The sequence below is a fragment of the Poecilia formosa genome, unplaced genomic scaffold (genome assembly GCF_000485575.1).
Source record: "Poecilia formosa unplaced genomic scaffold, Poecilia_formosa-5.1.2 Scaffold3, whole genome shotgun sequence".
Taxonomy (NCBI): domain Eukaryota; kingdom Metazoa; phylum Chordata; class Actinopteri; order Cyprinodontiformes; family Poeciliidae; genus Poecilia; species Poecilia formosa.
The window spans coordinates 4,927,039-4,945,708 of NW_006799942.1; the positions used below are offsets into that span (position 1 = coordinate 4,927,039).

The 18,670-nt window shown below is 38.3% G+C and overlaps 2 protein-coding genes across 6 annotated transcripts; both read left to right on the top strand.

Annotated features, from left to right (window-relative positions):
* Positions 1 to 626: 626 nt before the first annotated feature.
* Positions 627 to 11,437, top strand: inpp5kb (inositol polyphosphate-5-phosphatase Kb). Of its 4 annotated transcripts, none has more exons than XM_016673671.1 (14): positions 627 to 798; positions 5,489 to 5,553; positions 7,074 to 7,178; positions 7,274 to 7,382; positions 7,899 to 8,015; positions 8,284 to 8,459; positions 8,529 to 8,640; positions 8,712 to 8,821; positions 8,906 to 8,932; positions 9,786 to 10,008; positions 10,085 to 10,222; positions 10,303 to 10,386; positions 10,468 to 10,572; positions 11,163 to 11,437. In XM_016673671.1, the coding sequence occupies exons 2-14, from the start codon at positions 5,510 to 5,512 to the stop codon at positions 11,229 to 11,231; spliced, it is 1,419 nt and encodes a 472-aa protein (XP_016529157.1). In that variant the 5' UTR covers positions 627 to 798; positions 5,489 to 5,509; the 3' UTR covers positions 11,232 to 11,437. The 4 variants fall into 4 exon arrangements, with proteins under 4 accessions (XP_016529157.1, XP_016529153.1, XP_016529145.1 ...); XM_016673667.1 differs by having other exon boundaries at positions 5,502 to 5,553; XM_016673659.1 differs by lacking the exons at positions 627 to 798; positions 5,489 to 5,553 and adding an exon at positions 6,089 to 6,845.
* A 1,446-nt stretch (positions 11,438 to 12,883) lies between these two features.
* On the top strand, positions 12,884 to 18,250 carry nle1 (notchless homolog 1 (Drosophila)). Of its 2 annotated transcripts, none has more exons than XM_007556124.2 (13): positions 12,884 to 13,011; positions 13,888 to 14,049; positions 14,468 to 14,688; positions 14,811 to 14,890; positions 14,993 to 15,069; positions 15,160 to 15,257; positions 15,366 to 15,540; positions 15,640 to 15,775; positions 15,850 to 15,896; positions 15,984 to 16,186; positions 16,910 to 17,069; positions 17,152 to 17,222; positions 17,321 to 18,250. In XM_007556124.2, exons 2-13 carry the CDS (start codon positions 13,912 to 13,914, stop codon positions 17,331 to 17,333), a joined length of 1,419 nt encoding a protein of 472 aa, XP_007556186.1. In that variant the 5' UTR covers positions 12,884 to 13,011; positions 13,888 to 13,911; the 3' UTR covers positions 17,334 to 18,250. The 2 variants fall into 2 exon arrangements, with proteins under 2 accessions (XP_007556186.1, XP_007556178.1); XM_007556116.2 differs by having other exon boundaries at positions 12,886 to 13,011; positions 15,366 to 15,558.
* The last annotated feature ends 420 nt before the right edge of the window (positions 18,251 to 18,670 follow it).

Here is an 18,670-nt window from a genome sequence, read left to right on the forward strand (position 1 = left end):
TTCCTTTCAAGAACATAAAGTTACTGGCATCAGATACAACAGACATATTAAGTGTGGCAAAATTAATCAGGGATTGGATACCAAAGCTCAATCCTGAGTATGAGCCTGATAAGGAGAGCTGCAACACGTTCTTATTGAATGTGGATGACAATTTCTCTTTGTGGGAGTTAGAGAAAGATTCTCTTGCAATATTAATGTTAGTCATTAGCTGAAAATGTAAAAATAAGTAACCTAATGGGTTTTAGTCTACTTACCCTAATAACCTTTCCAAATAATTTTGCATTCAAGCTAACAAGCAAATATGTCCTAAAGTAGTTCTAGTCGCAATAATGTGTTTAAGCACTTATAATATAAACTGAGGTTTGTACTTTTCAGAATGCTGTACAAGAAATCACATTGAGGACAACAGACCATAAACTTTTCCACTGTCTGTTTTGTCAGATGTTATTTTAGTTTATATAAAAAAAAGAAATGTATTACGATTCTAGAGCACCTTTCACATTCCATACTGTTAAAATATCTAAGGATTATTTTTAAACATACAATACATCCATTATAGCTATTCACAAATACTTTCTCACTGGGTTATTAACCAACCAAGGATATTAGCTTAATCCGATGTTACGCTGTTAGTCTGCTGTGGTTCAGGGCACAGTACAACAAGGGAAATTAACAAACTGTCAAATAACATCACAGCGTTCCAGAGAGGAAGAAACTACATTTCTCGTCACGTCTTTGGAGATCTTTACCTTTGAAGACAATTTTTCTGGACAACATAAGACTGATATACCAACAACGGTAGAATTTCAAGTGCTTTGCTTTACTTTTTTACTTTGTTCTTTTGATTTTTCTGTCATGAAAAATGTTTCAGTAGGAAAGTCTCTGTCTTTGCTGTGAATGCTTAAAGTAAAAAACAAAACAAAAAAAACAAGTTAAAGGGTTATAATGACAATAGCAAGGAAATAATTTTCACAAAAACAATGTATGTCATCATATCTGTATTGGTTTGATATTTATTAATCATTTTCATTTCTTGTGTTAACTGTCATGCTTTGTTTTAGTTCTCTTTTAGTTCTAGTTAAATTTCAACATTTATGATTTATTTTATATTACTATGGAGATTTTACAGTGACTCTGGTGTGTATGTGTGTGTGTTTTAAGTCATGTTGTGTCTCTCTTTAGTTGTGTCCTTTCAGTGACATTTAAAAGGTAAAGCACAGTTGTGATACTGTGTGGCTCCCTGGGGCAGTTGCTTGATCTGTTATTCATTTATATTCCGGGTCTGGTGCAGATTTCACTTCCAATTCTGAGCTAAATTGTTATATTCACAAAGAAAAATCTCACTGTGCTATTCTACAGATTAAATGCACATGTCATAAAAAACATACTTAAGCTTGCTAAATGTAATTGTATCAATTTACTATTGGACTATTGTGTTAAAACAACTCTAATCAACACCATGTAGCCTGTTCTAACAAATAAACTTATCTTTTGTTTACATTAGGTGATAATTTACAGAGAAACCAAAGAATATTTATGTGTAACATAGAGGTAGAAGGCTGGACACAAAAACCAATCTTCCTTATTTGAACATATTGTGAGCAGAACATGTAGTGTTTTCAGATTTTTACAGTTTCTTCCTTTATCATTAGGTAGTTTGTCTGGGGGGATATTTTTATATATTTATTTCTTAGTAGGTGTTTCAAAGAGGATGCTAACTGTTGGTCAACCACTCCCAATCCGGATTTCAATGGAAACAGTATGATTTTGTAAATAACTGCCTATTATTAACATTATAACAGTTTAAGTAAATTTGACATAAACCACTTTGATGTTTTAAGTTATTTTTAAGTCTACTTTGGTTTTGGCAACCTCTTAAACTAACCAGGGCAAACTAATATCAGTTTACTATAAAACACTAGCTAATAATTTAAAAATCTTGAGCTATCCCATTAATTATAATATTTTCTTATAAGGCTGACCAGAAAACTGAAGACAGAGCACCTGTCTTCAGTGGTATATTGACTAAAATAAAGTCTAGTGTCACACAAACTCCTACTGATGAGAAAAAAAACTTCACAGCTTGAAGAACATATTTAGAGATTTTTTGGAGTTTCTTGAAACTAGCAGTGCTGCCCTCATGTGGTCAAACAGAATAATTTCAGGTGATACATAAAAATAAAGTAGAAAACTATAACATTTCTGAAGAAATTTAAACGGGGCCTACTAAAGTGTGCCTGTTGGTTAGAACCCAGCGTTCTGATGCTTAGAGTTAGCATCAAAGCTAAAATAAGCTACCATGTACTCAATAGCATGTGGAAAGTCACAAGCATGTTGAGTAACATGTCCATTTAGTATATTAAAATTAGTGTATAAGCTAAAATTCGCCAAAATGCTAATGCTAGCCTAAATGTGACATGAGGAGTATAACTAGCATGTTGTCTTACATTAACTTCCTCCATTCAGAGTGCTAAACATGGCTAATAAATAAACAGAATAGCTGAAAAACTTATTTTAGGGAAAATACTACTGCTAATGTGGGCAGTAGCTACTGCTCATGTTTGTGCTAATGTCAATGCACTGCCTTCTGATTTTCACTTTTGCAAAAGTAACAATCAGATATTTACTTTGTGGCACGGTTACCAGAACCAAGCAACAGATTAACAACAAACATTGTTGTTGTTCAAAAAACATAAGATTTATTTTGCTCTTTTGAAATATTACTTATCTTACACTACTTACTACTTGTGCAGTTGGTAAATTTGGCGGAAAGATTTTTTCTTTTTGTCAGTGGTGGTAAATATATTAGAAAACAGACATTCAACACAAATCTAAAAATCTGATTTATACTTCGTGGCAATTCATTTCCAGAAAGAAAACGCTCATCCCTTAACACCAAATTAATAACACCAAATTACTCGTGTTTATAAAGCTTGAAATACTGCTTATCTGCTTAAACTCAAGCAGATTTTAAGCTGCTTGAGTTTAAAATCAAGCAGTACCAAGTGGCACGAAGTGCCACTTGGTACTGCCAAGTACCAAATACCAAGTACCAAGTGGCACTTGGTATCCAAGTGCCACTTCGTGGCACTTGGATACCAGAAAACATGCTCATCGCTTAGCAACAGATTAACAACAGATGTTGTTATTGTTCAAAAACATAAGAATACTACNCACTTCGTGGCACTTGGATACCAGAAAACATGCTCATCGCTTAGCAACAGATTAACAACAGATGTTGTTATTGTTCAAAAACATAAGAATACTACTTATCTTAGTACACTACTTACAATTTAACAAGAATTGTGAAGTTGGTGAATTTGGCAGAAAAATTATTTTATTTTTTTGTTGTTTTTTTGGGAGTGGTGGTAAATGTATCATACATTAAACACAAAAGTAAAAATCTTATTTATACTTCGTGGCAGTTCGTTATCAGAAGAAACGTTCATCTCTTAACACCAAATCAATAATAAGTATATTATTGTTTATAAAACATAAGCTCTTTTGAAACACGCCCTATCTGCTTAGATATAGGACATTTACAGTTGGTAAATTTTGCAAAAGTAAAAATCAGATGTTTACTTCGTGGCACCTGGATACCAGAAAACGCGCTCATCGCTTAGCAACAGATTAACAACAAACATTGTTATTGTTCATAAAACATAAGATTTTTTCTGCTTTTTTGAAATACTACTTACCTTACACTACTTACTACTTAAAAAGAATTATGCAGTTGGTGAATTTTTACAGAAAAGTTTCTGTAGTTCTAACTGGAAGATCTGCTCTCCTCTGTCGGAACTGAACGTTCTGCCATCTCTGTAGTTCTCTTCCTCTCTGCCCTGCTCAACTGTGTCAGTTGTTGTTTTGATTTGAATTTGGCTCGTCTTTCGCTAATTGCGTTGCCATGGTTACTCGAAATGCCAACAGAAGTAATAGCCCGCATGCCGAGATGCAGCCGTTATTTTGTGGGGGTTCACGTAGCGGTACGAGCTGCATTAACAGTGAAAGGAAGCTACAGTTAGGGTGCGTTCACACTGCAGCCTGAAGTGACTCAATTCCGATTTTTTGGCAATTCCGATTTTTTTGCTGGGCCGTTCACACTGCCAGTAAATGCGACCTGTATGCGTTCTGCAGTGTAAACGTGCAAACGACCTGAAAGTGTCCCGCATGCACAGTAGAGGGCGCAATAGCGTCAGCGTTCTAAGTGTTCTGCCAACTGCCATAAAAACAAGAAGTGCTCAGTGTTTGCAGAAGTAAACATGGAGGCTAACGGTGGAGCTTAGCTTACATATTTCAAGTTGTTGTCTGGCCGGAGCAGCATATTAACAACTTAATCCTCATATAATCTGTCATGGTTGTTGTTTTTCTTCCCACTTGCGCGTATCAGGACGCATAATAGTGAGATTTGTTGAGAATCAGTGACGTTCAGTTCGGATGAATGCAACCTGGACGTTAGGTCGCATTTGAATCGGATACGTATCGGATATGGGTCACATTTGAAAAAGAACCCGACCTGTGCTGTTCACACTGCCATGAAAAGATCGGATACAGGTCGCATTACGTCAAAAAAATCGGAATTGAGTCACTTCAGGCTGCAGTGTGAACGCACCCTTATTTTGAGGTGAAGAGTAATCGGTGCCTTCCGTGCGTATGCATTGCTGTGGCAGGCCCCAATTATAACAGTATTTAAAACCCTTTGGTAACTTTATTATACTAACATTTTTTAAAGTAGAATCACTGTAAATCTTTGCTGGTCTAAATAAATGACATATCTTAGGTGTACAGGCTAACAAACACCAGAACGCAAATTTTTAGAACTGTTTCAATGATTCTGCATTTCTTAAGGAAACACAAGTCTAAAATCTCAAAACCTTGGAATCATTACAGCCAAAAAAAATTACTAAAATGTGAGCATTTACAGGATAAAATGGAGAAACTAGAAATATAAATAAAATATAACTGCTCAAAATATAACTGCTCAAAATATAACTGAGCAAACTGCTCAGCTTTCATACTAAATTAGCTCCAATATTTGTTCCAACAATTTATTGTACGAGTCTTGAAGATTAAAAAAAAACAAAAAAAAAAACTTTTTATTCTTTTATTTGATGGCTTGGTCTGCTGGAATACTTTTAGAAAACGCTTCACCACTGATATTTAACGAGGATTCTCTCTTTCCTCTATGACAGCCTCCGACATATTGTACAGTGGAAAATGTAATCACTAAAATGTCCATCAGCTCTCTCAGATTATGCAATCCTTGATACACTGTCATTTCAATGTGAGCAAAGCTCACCTTGATCAAACATGATTACAAAGCCATTTCAGAAATGACTATCAGGCATCTCCATCTTAGCTGGCTTTGCTTGTTTCCTATGCATTTTTACCTGACTACGCTTAGTGTAAATTGGCTGTAAAAAACAAAACAGTGAGCTTCTGCACTGTGCATAGAACCTCTTTGTTTCCTGATTGTTTAACTGTGTGTCAGTTTGCATCTGCAGAATAGAAGATGAGCACTGAGAGATTTACAAGTGGTTGGACAGACAAGTACAGGTGAGCAAGGCACTGTATAATTTGACTGATTTAAACAAAGCTGTGAATATGTCAACCTTTATGTAGGGGCTTTTTAAATCAGATTTTGTTTTGTAAACTGGGAATGTTATCTCACCCTTTGTGTGGTTTTGCAATTTTTAAACCAGTTAATCTTCCGTTTCTTCACCCTTATTTAAGGTTTTGTTACGTGGCTCCAAAGCTGTTATGTAATTGATTTACTGTTAATTGTGCTACAACATTGCTACATCAACACATTTGAGGTTTTATTCTTAAAAATGAAGCCTGCATAAACGTGTGAAAGACCTTATGTTTCAAACTGAACATGACCTGCACCTTTCTCTGGGCTTACAGAGATAACCTTTCCCCTACATGAGAAGAATCCGGACCGAGACAAAACAAGGCTAATTCGCCGTTGCCCCAGTGACTAATGCACAGGCGCAATTGTGGGGTTTCAGACATTGTTCTGTGTGTTCAGCTGATGGAGAGAGCGCTGATAGTAAACCTCTTAGGGATCTGAAGGGACTTACCTAAGTCCTGCAACAATACTCTCAGTTATGCAGGATCAGCCGGTGGTCCTCCTACTCCAGCCTTTGAGTCTGCAAACACTCACAGGAACAAACCTTAGCACATTCACATGGCTCTCTCCTGCCTGTGATTAGGCACCAGATCTGGGTTGCCAACATTCCTCAGTCGACCCCACTGCTCCGTCAAACTGAGCGGTGTTCTTGCATGACTGCACAGAACCGGAGGAGAGACATCACCCGCCACAGATACTTCTCATTCTCATCGTCTTTTAGGAGTTTTAGCAAAAATTTACTAAAGTGCTAACGAGATTTGATTAACAACGAATAATTTGGATTACTTCCACCTGCTTGAGCAGAAAGGAAGTATCTCAAATCAAATGGTTGTAACCAGGTCAGCTGAAAGAATCAGGAAAAACAGAGCCAAATAACTTTCTTGTACAGAATTTTTCCTGCATGGAGGACTAAATTTTTATCTTTCACTGGCATATTTCCTAATGCAAAAGGATTGTCTGAGGCACTAGGAAAGCTCTTTTTTTATGCCTAAAAGATGGACCTTTTGCCGGATAGTTCACGGTTGCGCTCGGACAGTACAAGCAGCTCTGTGTCTCAGGGCTCCAGGTCGAAGACGATCCTTCGCCAGCGCCTGGCCGAGCTGATGACCTGCATAGAAGACATGAGTTCTGATGATGAAGCCGGCGAGGAAGTGTCCCGCACGCTGGACGAAGCCTTTCAGCTTTGTGGACGATTACTACCCACAGATGCATTCAGGTTGACCAGTGCATATGTTCACATGTTTATGCAGGCATCAGAAAGCAAACGGTTTTTATGAAATGTTGGGCTTCATAGAGGTGATTGTCTTTGCTGACAGTAGGAAATAGTTTGATCGGCTGCAAATGTTAGAACCCTGGATAATTCCTGCTTTATGGTATTATTTAATTGTATGTAAATATAAAGAGGTGGTCAAATTTTAATAGAAAATAAATAATTCTGTTACAGGCTGCATATGGTCACCTGGAATGTGGCAACAGCAGAACCTCCTGAGGACGTCGCCTCATTGCTACAACTAAATGATCAACCCGCCATAGACCTTTATGTGATTGGGTATGGAAAACGGTAGCAACAGATATTTATGATTAGCAGCAGGATCAATGATTGTGTCATTTTGTTTGCTTTCCATTTTTACTGGTGTTACTTAGCTTGCAGGAAGTAAATGTCACACCTGTGAGATTCATCTCAGACTTGATGGCAGAAGATTCCTGGAGCCATCTTTTCATGGACACCTTGGGACCCAAAGGCTTTGTAAAGGTGAGAAAAGAGGAAATAGTAGCAAAAGATGCACGTAAATAAATGTTCAGTAGTGGTTCAGATTGTCTTTTTGTGCTTCATCCATTTATGTATGAGAGTTTGACACCTCAAGTGGAAAAATATGGCAACTTTTTAAGCCTTTATTGGAGATTGGCAAAAAATAATAATAATTTGCAGCTCAAAGAAAGTTGAAAGAGGTGAAAAAGACAAAGTAAAGCTAAAAAACAAACCAGCTACGAAAGAATTGAGTTAGAGTGGGTACATTTTAAAGACCATAAATCATTTTCCTTTCCCTAAAAGAGTCCTCTGTTGGTCCATCACATAAAGTCCCTTGAGGATATGTTGAAATTTGAGGCTGGAACCGAATGAAACTCATAACAGATAAAATAAAATGTAAATATTTCCAAGACAATATACACTGTAACTCACAGAAGCTGCAAACAAAAATCAAATATATAGTCACAGGAATACACCAAACGCTAAATGACAAATACTTGTTTTTCTATCTGTGCTCAGGTCACGTCGGTGAGGATGCAGGGTTTGCTGCTGCTAGTTTTTGCCAAAATGATGCATCTCCCCTTCATCAGAAACATCCAGACCACCTACACTCGCACTGGCATCTTTGGCTACTGGGTAGGAAATTTGTTAGCTTAACTGTAAACATTGTAGAGAGAATGCCAACTCTAATAGGCGTTGGTATTCCAGTGACATCAAAGGTTTTAAATAAAGGACCTTTTGTGTTTGTGAGGTGGAAAGTGGGGAACATGAGAGAACACTGACATTTAATAAACACTAGGATGTGTTCCAACAAATAATTAAGGTTCAGTGAAAAAAAAAAATCATGCTATGTGCTATCATGCTTGAAAATAGTTTCTTTCTTTCCTCTTTTTTTCTGTCTCAGGGAAATAAAGGTGCTGTCTCTGTACGCTTTTCCTTCTACGGCCATATGATGTGCTTCCTCAATTGCCACCTGGCAGCTCATATGCACAATGCCCTGCAGCGCGTTGACGAGTTTGAGTACATCCTGGAAACACAAGACTTTGACATCTTTGACACTCCTCATGTCCTGGACCACAAGTCAGTGTGCACGCACATGATCAAGCTACCATCCAACCCAGTGCTGAAATAGTCTGTGGTTCTTCCCAGGGTGGTGTTCTGGTTTGGTGATCTGAACTTCCGTATCGAGGACCATGGCTTGCATTTTGTCCGCTCATCCATCAATGGAGGACGCCTCAATTTGCTGTGGAGCAAGGACCAGGTCTGGGATCAGAATAGTACACCCGGCTATTTATGGATGAAGATATTCTGGTTGACATTTTGTTGTTGCAGCTCATCATGATGAAGAAAAAGGAACCCTTTCTGCAGGAGTTTGACGAAGGGCCACTGAATTTTAAACCCACCTACAAGTTTGACCGTAAAGCTGACTCCTATGATACCAGGTACCATTGTGTCCATACTGATGCTCATATATCACATAGATTAACACCTTTTACGGCATTCTGATTGAACTGAAATTTCTGCAGCTCTGCAAAGACATGGTTGGGTTTTAAGTAAGAAGCTCTTCATTTCTGTGTCGCATGCTCCACATTCCCTTTCTTTGTCGGCCACTCAACCTCTAGTTGATGCAGAAATCAGCTTCAGGTGTGAACAGGATGTATCACATCAGAGGCAGTTTTTGTTTTCCTCTGACTCCACCGTAATGTGTCTGCCTTAGAATGAGAACTGTGGCACTGCCCTTAACCGTGTACAGACCAAGACCTCTGCAGCGCTGCAGTACCACCCTCCTCTTCCTCCTCACCTCCCTCTTCTGGGGAATGGTCTGTTTCTGGTTGGGGGTTTGGTGTAGAGAATTTAACCCACCAAGGTGGGTGTCTCCATAAATCTGTGCTGTGAAATTAGAGAAACAATTATGCTATTAATAAATAAAATGTTTAAAAGTTACTTACAGTCCTATTTGAGAAAATAAATAATTAATAATCATCCTTATAATACAAATGTGACTGACATGACTTACAACTGCAAAACATATGGAGACACAAGTTTAACGGACAAAATTCAGATGGGTTTAACGAACAGAATATTGCGGATGAATTTCAGATGTGGTGTATATTTTCATTCGAGCCGAGCTCCTGCCTGCCCCCCGCTGTTTGTCCCTTAATAATACATGCTTTTCTGTCTAGAAGACATTTAATTACCTCCAATTCTATGTTAGATGGTATTGTCAGCCACACACTAGAATGTAGTTACCTTTGCACTGCATGTTTGTGTTTTTTAGCAGCTCTTGCTTCCAGTGATTTTGTAAATGCTCACATGAATTAGTGTCCTGGGGTAAGCATCAGATAAGATTTTAACCAAAATTCGAGTTCACACGTCATCATACACTCTTGTTTTGATTTTCTTTAGCGGCAAGAAGAGGAAGCCGGCCTGGACGGATCGGATCCTCTGGCGGATCAAACCTAAAAGCCTCCCATCAGAAGAGGATGACGATGATGATGAGAAGGCATCAACTTCCGCTGATGATGGGCAGGAGGAGTATCCAATCATGGTCACCCAGAACACATACACTAGTGTCATGAGCTACGGAGTCAGTGACCACAAGCCAGTCATTGGAAATTTTACTCTGGAGGCAAGTACAGAAATGTCACATGACCCCAGGGGTTGTATTTTAATGCACCACATCTTTCCTTTTGTAATCCCTGCAGCTGAGAAAATACTTCGACACACAACTGGTAGACTTGGCACCTGCAGGCGAGTGGAGCGCAGACCATGATGCACTTCTGACTTATACCATCCTAGAGGACTTCATGTCTTCCACATGGGACTGGATTGGCCTCTACAAGGTGTGCAAAGCAGGAAAAAATCCATCAGTACAACAATACAAACCATAAAGATTTGAACCTACTGTCTTGTTGACCTGCAGGTCGGATTCAAGAGTGCGTCTAACTATGAAACCTTTGTATGGGTCAGAGAGAACGAGCTGCCAGAAGTTAATGAGGTCATTGAGGTAAAGTGGAATTGAAGAATGTTTTGTCGAGCCCTATATAAATACCTCCTTCATAAGCTTGCTCTCCTGTTTTGGCTGCAGAAATCTGTGGCTAAAGATGACCTCCCTCTGCTAAGCGGAGAATATGTTCTGGGCTACTACAGTACGAACCTGAATAGCATTGTTGGCCTAAGTGATAACTTCCAGGTGAGGTACCACGCTATGCCACTCATGGATGACATAGCCAAATGTTTTATTTTCCCTTTTTAATCATATGATTTTCAATGCAAATGTTATTTAATAAACTGTAATTATTCCAAGAAAAATTGGGTTTTTAGCATGTAGATATTTACAATGTTAAATACATTACTAGTGAGGTAATTATCTATTATTTTACTGGTACACTGGATGCTTTGACATGTGCCACATACGCTCAGTTGTTGCTGCTAAAAGGTTTATCAAGCCTTTCAGCCAATCAGAGAACCTGGCAGTTGAACAGATTGTAGTTTTTGTGTGTGTTGTAACAGAGAATGTTAACAGATCACACATTCTCTGTGTCAATATAAACCATATGTGTTAAACTTGAGGCACGTGGGCCAAATCCAGGCCACCACAGCTATTTCTGTGGTCTTCTAGAGTCTCATGCACATTGACAGTGCCTATGTTAAACAGCTATTTTTTAACCTTTTAAAATATGTGCAGATATTTGTACTTAAGCATTTCTTAACCAAATATGACAATCTTATAGCAGTGGATTAGCTTCCTTTTTTATTCTAAATGTTTGTATGAATTTGTAGATCCTGGAATCCAAGCGAGCTGCCATGGAAGATCTTGTATCTAAAGACATTAATGGGATCGACAAATAAAAGAAGCGTTGCTACAGTGCCCTGATGTGAACTTCTGCACCATGATTGTGATTCAGACTTTAAACTGCCCAGCTACCTGATGAGATGGTTGGGAACATCAGTCTTGTATTTGCTGTTTTCCTTAAGATTCATTCTTCCAAGATTGGACCTTTGGTTGAGAATAAATTGCTAATAAAATTAAATCATTTTAATGATTGATCTGATGATATGCTGGTCTCTTCAACTTTTTTAATGTGAATGCAAATAAGCACAACACTAAGCTTAAGTTAATTTACCTTAAGAAGTTAAAAATGTACTTTAGAAATACTAATAATTTACCAAAAGTATATAAAATCTGATTAAAACATCATTACTCATTATTTTGAAGGAAATTTGCCCTTTTGGAACCTCAGACATTCATTTTGCTGTACTCCAGACTGTTAAAGGGAGAGTGGACACAATGGTAAAATCCCAAAAGCTGCTTGAGAGATTCAGTTTACGTATTTTATTTAAGAGGCCCAGAAACTATCTGTTACACTTGGAGGACATTAAAAACAATTGTCAACATGCACCGGTCGGGCCATTTAAGCAAATTTATCCCTGAAAGCAGATTGCAATTTACTAAAAGAAGTCTCTACCTAAAATGTGATTCCAATATCTACACAGCATGTTTTTGCTACTGGTAATATGAAAGTACATGTTGTGCAGTCAAAAAGAGGCTGCACAACTTAAGTTCCATCAGATATGTGTGAGGAGAAAACCTCTGTTTTCTAAAAGAGGGGAAAAACAAAGGACAACTTAAGTTTGAGAGAACATGGGTAAGGACCAGGACGTCAGGAATAATGTTCTTGACGTTTTAAAAGTGAAATATTTAGACACCAGAATGGAAGTCTTGTTTGGATTAAACCAGATATATAATTCCAGGAAAAGATCTTACTCTTAACTGTGAAAGATGGCCAAGTCAAAGCCCAGACCTTCATATCACGCAGATGCTGTTGACTTTAAACAGCATCTGTTGTTTAAAGTCTTACTCCTCACTTGAAAGAAAGTGAGGAGTAAGAAAAACTTTCCTCAGACTGATGCCAGAGATGAGACATCTACAAGAAATCTTCCACTGAAGCAATTTCAGCCAAGCAGTGGTTAAGCTACAGTGGGGTGTCCTAATTTACCTCAGTTAGAAAACAGTTTTATTTATTTAATGAATAAAACATGGTTACAGTTTAAATTCATTTTGAAGTGCAAATAAATCACTTTTATTTCACATATAATGATGTATCTTAGTATTACATTCTTTTGCAGGACCATGACCTTCTGGACCTAAAATTCTGATTTTGTTCCTCAACAGATTAAACTAATCTAAACACTGTGCAAACCATCACAATTAAAATTCACGCACAGACAACCCAAAAATAATGCTTCTCTCCTCAGTCCATTTGGTGTTATTCTGTCAATGCTATAAATTTGAAACCTATAACCTACAGTACATTCAGAATAAGCCACAAGTAAAACTACGGTCATTGTAAAAGTAATTTGTGTTTAAATTAAGGAAATAACAGACATTTCTTGGAAATTAAAAACTTCATTATTGTTGTTGTTATTTCGTAATAGAGAATCATAGAAATAACATAAAGATAAATTATACGAGCGTGTGAGTAACACCTACCAACTTGGAAACTTTCCCATAATCCATTGCGACCCCGTAACTTCACTTGACGTTCTGTTTCCTAGCAGCATATCTTTTCAGTGGTAGACTCTCTGGCTGTAAACACGTGGAGACTTCATATTACCCGCTAAGCTAAAGGTAAGCGTTTAGTTTATATATACAGCATTCAGTGTTTAGATAAAACCAACGACAGTGGTTGAATTAACTTTAGATTTACTCGCGTTCAGTGACTCGTGCAATAAAGGCTTCAAGATGTTAAAAGCGTTGGCTAATGAATGTGCTAGCATAGTTAGCTTCAATGGAGAGTATGGACACCGCCAGTTAGCTAAAAATAAAACTGACAGACTGTCTTTGTTTATTTGTTACATTTACCCCCAATTTGAATAGTCGTTTAATTATAGCTATATTTTCTAAATAAAAACATGTAAAGATTCTGTTCTACTGGTTAGCTGCGTTCGTTTGCAAGAGAGAACTTTGTCAAACATTGTAGTCCCTGGAAGAAAATCAGATGATCATTTAGTTGATTTTCATAGTAATGTATTGGCTGTGTGGATACGCGTATATCATGTCACAGTTATTATCAATAATCATGAGTGCCTAAAACGGGTATTTACTTTCATGACAGGGAAAATTAGACTGTCGTGTTGCATTCAGAACAACTCTCAGATTCCCAGTTGAGTTGATGCTCACAAATCAAATAATTGAGTTTTTCTGAAACATTTCTTTTTCACAACCACATGACATGATCTTAATGCATTTGCATTCAGCTTAACTTATTTGAAGCTGTACTCTTGGCAATAACAACTTTCAAACTTTTTCCAAGTTTAAAAGTACAAATGAATTTTAATATTTTGGCGTTATTTAATGTAACTAGAAGTTCCTTATTTCAAACGTTAATTATCTCCTTGAAACCTTCTCTGTCACAATATAAATTGAGATGCTTTGGAGATTGTAACATTCAGAGATCACACAAACATACAGCAAAACCAGATCTAACGAATGTCATTTTGTTAGATCTGGAACAGAACCAGACTCAAGATGACAAGTGAGGATGTGGAGCGGCTGCTGATCCAGTTCCAGGACGAGAACGGGGAAGTTCTGGGCTCACCTTTCGACGTCCCTGTGGACATCAACCCTGACAAACTGCAGCTCGTCTGCAATGCATTGTTACAAAAGGTAGCACTGACCAACTTGGCGTAAACATGCTTTTTAATATCTAGGAAATAAAAAGATTCTGTTCGAGGTAACATTTGTAAAATGTAGGTCTTCTGTTTAATCTGATTTAAATGCATATTTTATAGGTTGTATGTTAGAGCAAAATCTTCTAGCATTGTGTTACACAGATTGAATGTTCTTGAGACCGCTTCTGTGTATATGTATAGAATGATTTCTTTAAGTCGCAGTCTTATTATAATGTGTAATCATTTTGCTCCATTTTGTTATGTTTCACTCTGTAATGTCAGTGCATTTTATTGAGGGGGATAAGTGATCAGCAAACATCTCCGCCTACGTTTAAAGTCTTTTGCTACCTCTAACTGTTTTTCCTCCAGTATTGTCTCATATTTAGCTGAATAAATTAATGTTCCTGCTGCAGGAGGAGCCCGTTCCTCTGGCATTCTTCGTGCGCGGCGAGGCAGAGGTGGTGTCCAGCCTGGGCTCCTGCATCCAGACCCTCGGGGTGGAGACGGAGCAGGTTCTGCCGGTGGTGTACCAACCTCAGGCTGTGTTCAGGGTCCGGGCCGTGACCCGCTGCACCAGCACGCTGCAGGGACACACGGAGGCCGTCATCTCCACTGCCTTCAGCCCTACCGGCAAGTGAGTTACTCTCAGACACGATAACCAGCTGCATGCTTTTGCAGAGTATTTGTCCAAAATATATATAATATAAAAACGCATAAAAGAGGCTGATTTATAAGTTATGTTGTTGTTTGTTTGAGATATTTGGCCAGTGGATCAGGAGACACCACAGTCCGCTTTTGGGATCTGACGACTGAGACCCCCCATCACACTGCCAGAGGTATGAAGTCACTTCTATAAGGAGGCGTCATTTCTCTCTCAAAAAATACAAATTATTTATTGACATCTGGACACCTCTGAGCTCCACTGTGCTTTATTGAAGGACACGCCCACTGGGTCCTGAGCATCGCCTGGTCACCTGATGGAAAGAAGTTAGCTTCAGGGTGCAAGAACAGTCAGGTTTGTTTCAACCTAATTTTTTATGTTTTTTTTTCTAAACATGAATTCCAAATTTTTTTTTTTATTATTTTCACGATGCTGCACTTTTAGATCTGTCTTTGGGATCCGGTGACAGGAACACAGATAGGGAAGACTTTGACGGGACACACCAAGTGGATCACTTGGCTCTGCTGGGAACCTCTCCACCTGTAAGCCTTCAGTTCCTCTATTTTATTGGTGACATTTTGAGTATTTTTAGCTTTTTGTAGAAACCTAAACATTTTGCGACCATCTGTTCCATCTCCCATCTGTTTCAGTAACCCAGAGTGCCGGTACTTAGCCAGCAGCTCTAAGGATGGCTCTGTCCGGATCTGGGACACTGTTCTGGGACGGTATGAGAAGATCTTGACGGGACACACTCAGTCAGTCACCTGTGTGAAATGGGGAGGAGACGGACTGCTCTACACCTCCTCCCAGGATCGCACAGTCAAAGTGTGGAGGCCCAAAGATGTAAGGCAGAGCGTCTGTTTCATCTGTAACTGAAGTAGCACTGAGATTCCTGACGTGTTTGTGTTTGTTGGTTGATTTCAGGGCGTGCTGTGCAGGACGCTGCAGGGTCACGCCCACTGGGTGAACACGCTGGCTCTCAGCACAGATTATGTGTTACGTACTGGAGCTTTTGAACCTGCTACCGCCACCATCAACCCCCAGGATCTCACTGGCTCTTGTAAGGCCTGCCGTTCCTTTGTAATGCTGGATTTTGTGTTTTGTTCCTGCCTAATTAGTATCATTTCCCTCTAGTGGAGGAAATAAAGGAGGCAGCCTTGCAGAGATACAATAAAGTTAGGGTGAGTACCTTTTATTCACGTGAAAGGAAAGTTTCTCTTAATACCTCATTGATTCTCTCACTTTATTGTCGTCTTCGTCTGTTGCAGGGCTCCGCTCCGGAGCGGTTGGTGTCTGGCTCTGATGATTTCACCTTATTCTTGTGGAATCCTGCTGAAGGCAAAAAGCCTTTAGCCAGGATGACTGGCCACAGCGCTCTGGTCAATGAAGTGCTCTTCTCCCCCGACACCAGGCTCCTCGCTTCTGCTTCATTCGATAAGTCCATTAAAATCTGGGACGGACGTACTGGAAAGTAAGAAAACCTCTGACTCAGCAGGATTCAGCTACGTACACACATAACTGAGTCTTTATAAAGACATATATTTCTGCCACATACTTAAAAAAATATAAGATTTTACAGATGGGATCGGTTTTAGAAAATTGTTAATTTCCATTAACATGCATAAATATGCCACCAATGTGTTTTTTTACACCTTCTAAACCCACAGATATAGTGTCCTGCAAAGTTAAAATGTATGTCAGCCAATTGTATTGCTTGAAAACAACCACAACTTCCTGTTAGGAATTAAACATGGAGCATAAGAAATTGTTTTTTGTGATACTAAACAGAGTTTTTGTGTGGATGAAAGGCTAAAATGCATAAAAATGTTTCCATTTTCCCAGATATCTGGCTATGTGTGGCTTAGGCTTCATGTTTTCTCCGTCTCTGATAAGATTTTTAGTAAATCTACTGGTGCAGCTACATAAATCAGAATAACATGGAAGAGTTTATTTCAAAAATTGAAACTCAGCTTTACACACTGAGCTCTATACAATCACCTTAAGGGCAAACTTAATAATAATGCTTTTGAACTCTTTTTCCTTCCACTGAATTTTCCTTTAAATGCTTGAATACGTCTCAGTTTTCAATTATACTTTGAGGTAATTTAGATGTATCTGGATGTGCAATACTAAATGGATCCATAAGATGGTGCTGTTAAGCTAAATACATGCTTTCCCATCTTTTGGTCCTCAGATACCTGATGTCTCTGCGGGGACATGTGGGATCTGTGTATCAGGTGGCGTGGTCAGCAGACAGCCGGCTGCTGGTCAGCGGCAGCAGTGACAGCACGCTGAAAGTTTGGGACATAAAGACTGGGAAGCTTAATATGGACCTTCCTGGACACGCTGATGAGGCAAGACAAGAGATGTGTTCAAATTATTAATGAATGTTTGCATTTTATTGATATTAGTTGATGATTTTCCTCCTGTTTGTAGGTTTATGCTGTTGACTGGAGTCCTGATGGACAGAGAGTGGCAAGTGGTGGGAAAGACAAATGTCTTCGAATGTGAGTCGCTCTACTTGCACAGTTTTCACAATTTTTGGACTTATCCAAGTACTAAACCTTTGCCTTGTTTTTTTTGTTTGTTTGTTGTTTTTTTTCAGATGGAGAAGATAACCAATTATGTGTCCTCTCATATGGGTTTCTTTAAAGCTTCAGACAGCTGGAGCAAAGGGTGTCCAGAGCAGACCTAGTCCTCTGTTCGTCTTTGTGGCGCCTGCCACAGGAGCAATTGTGTCGAGGAACTTGGATCCTGTCACAATACAAATGCTGAGTCTTGCTTTCAAGTCCAAATGTTGATCATTTACAATGCAAGACTGCAAACAAAGCTCGCCCAAATGGAAATTTAAAACGTGAAGCATCCATTCCTTCAGATTGCTACATATGAAAGTATTTCAAAACATTTACCTTGCGGAATATAACGAACCTCATCAGTACAAATCAAGTACCAGTTTGCAGATTATTGAAAGCTTGCTAACCATCATCATCATAGATGTAAAGATACATAAAAGAATCGTACTTTTTAGTAAATTATCAGAAAGCTATACGACTCCTGTTTTCATCTCAGTTCTTGAGATATTTTGGCGATATTTTCATGAACAGTTGGTCTGATGAGGCAGCATGTGGGAGCGTTAACGCCTTCCTCTGCGTTGTTAAGTCCACTGTTGCTTGCCCTGCACCTGCAGTCTTTAATCTCTTCTGCCGTCAGCGCGACATTAAACACATTAAGTTGCAGTGGCAGGAAATCCTGAACATTTCTTTCATCCCATATTGGGAAACCTGTTTTCCTGTCCATAGCATGAATTTGTTGCTGGATGATTTATTCTTAATGCATTCTAACTTGAGACCCCTCCCACCATACTGTTGACTTAACAGTAAATTAAGTGGCTGTTAGTTGAACAAGAAACAAAGTTTCCCTCTGAATGGTTGAGAAATGTTGGTTACAACCAGTTTGCATACATGTCTTATTCAATCTCATTGTATTATGTTGTGCTTTATAATGGTAATAAAGACTTGACTTGTGATCTTCAATAGCTGTCCTTTTTGAGTCAGTACTATAGAAACTATACAAATAGGATTAGAATAACAAATATTACCACAACATTAAGTTTAAGCTTGCGTTTTGAGTGTAGGAGTTATTTTTGTGTAGATATCCTGCAAATTCAAAATTCTTCATGTTTGTTTATCTAGATATGTAATTTCATTCATATCTATCAGACATTTTTGATTTTGGAGGCACATTTTAAAAAAACAAAATTTTAATACTGAATTCTAATTTCACTCAAAAGCTTTTACAAATTATTGATCCACAACATCCACAAAAAAAATAGATATATATATATATATATATATATATATATACACACACACCTGCCTGCATGTATTTTAGAAACGGTGCACCTGAGGTTTTGTTTTAAATACTTGAGTGAATTTAATGTGTTAAACAAGACAGG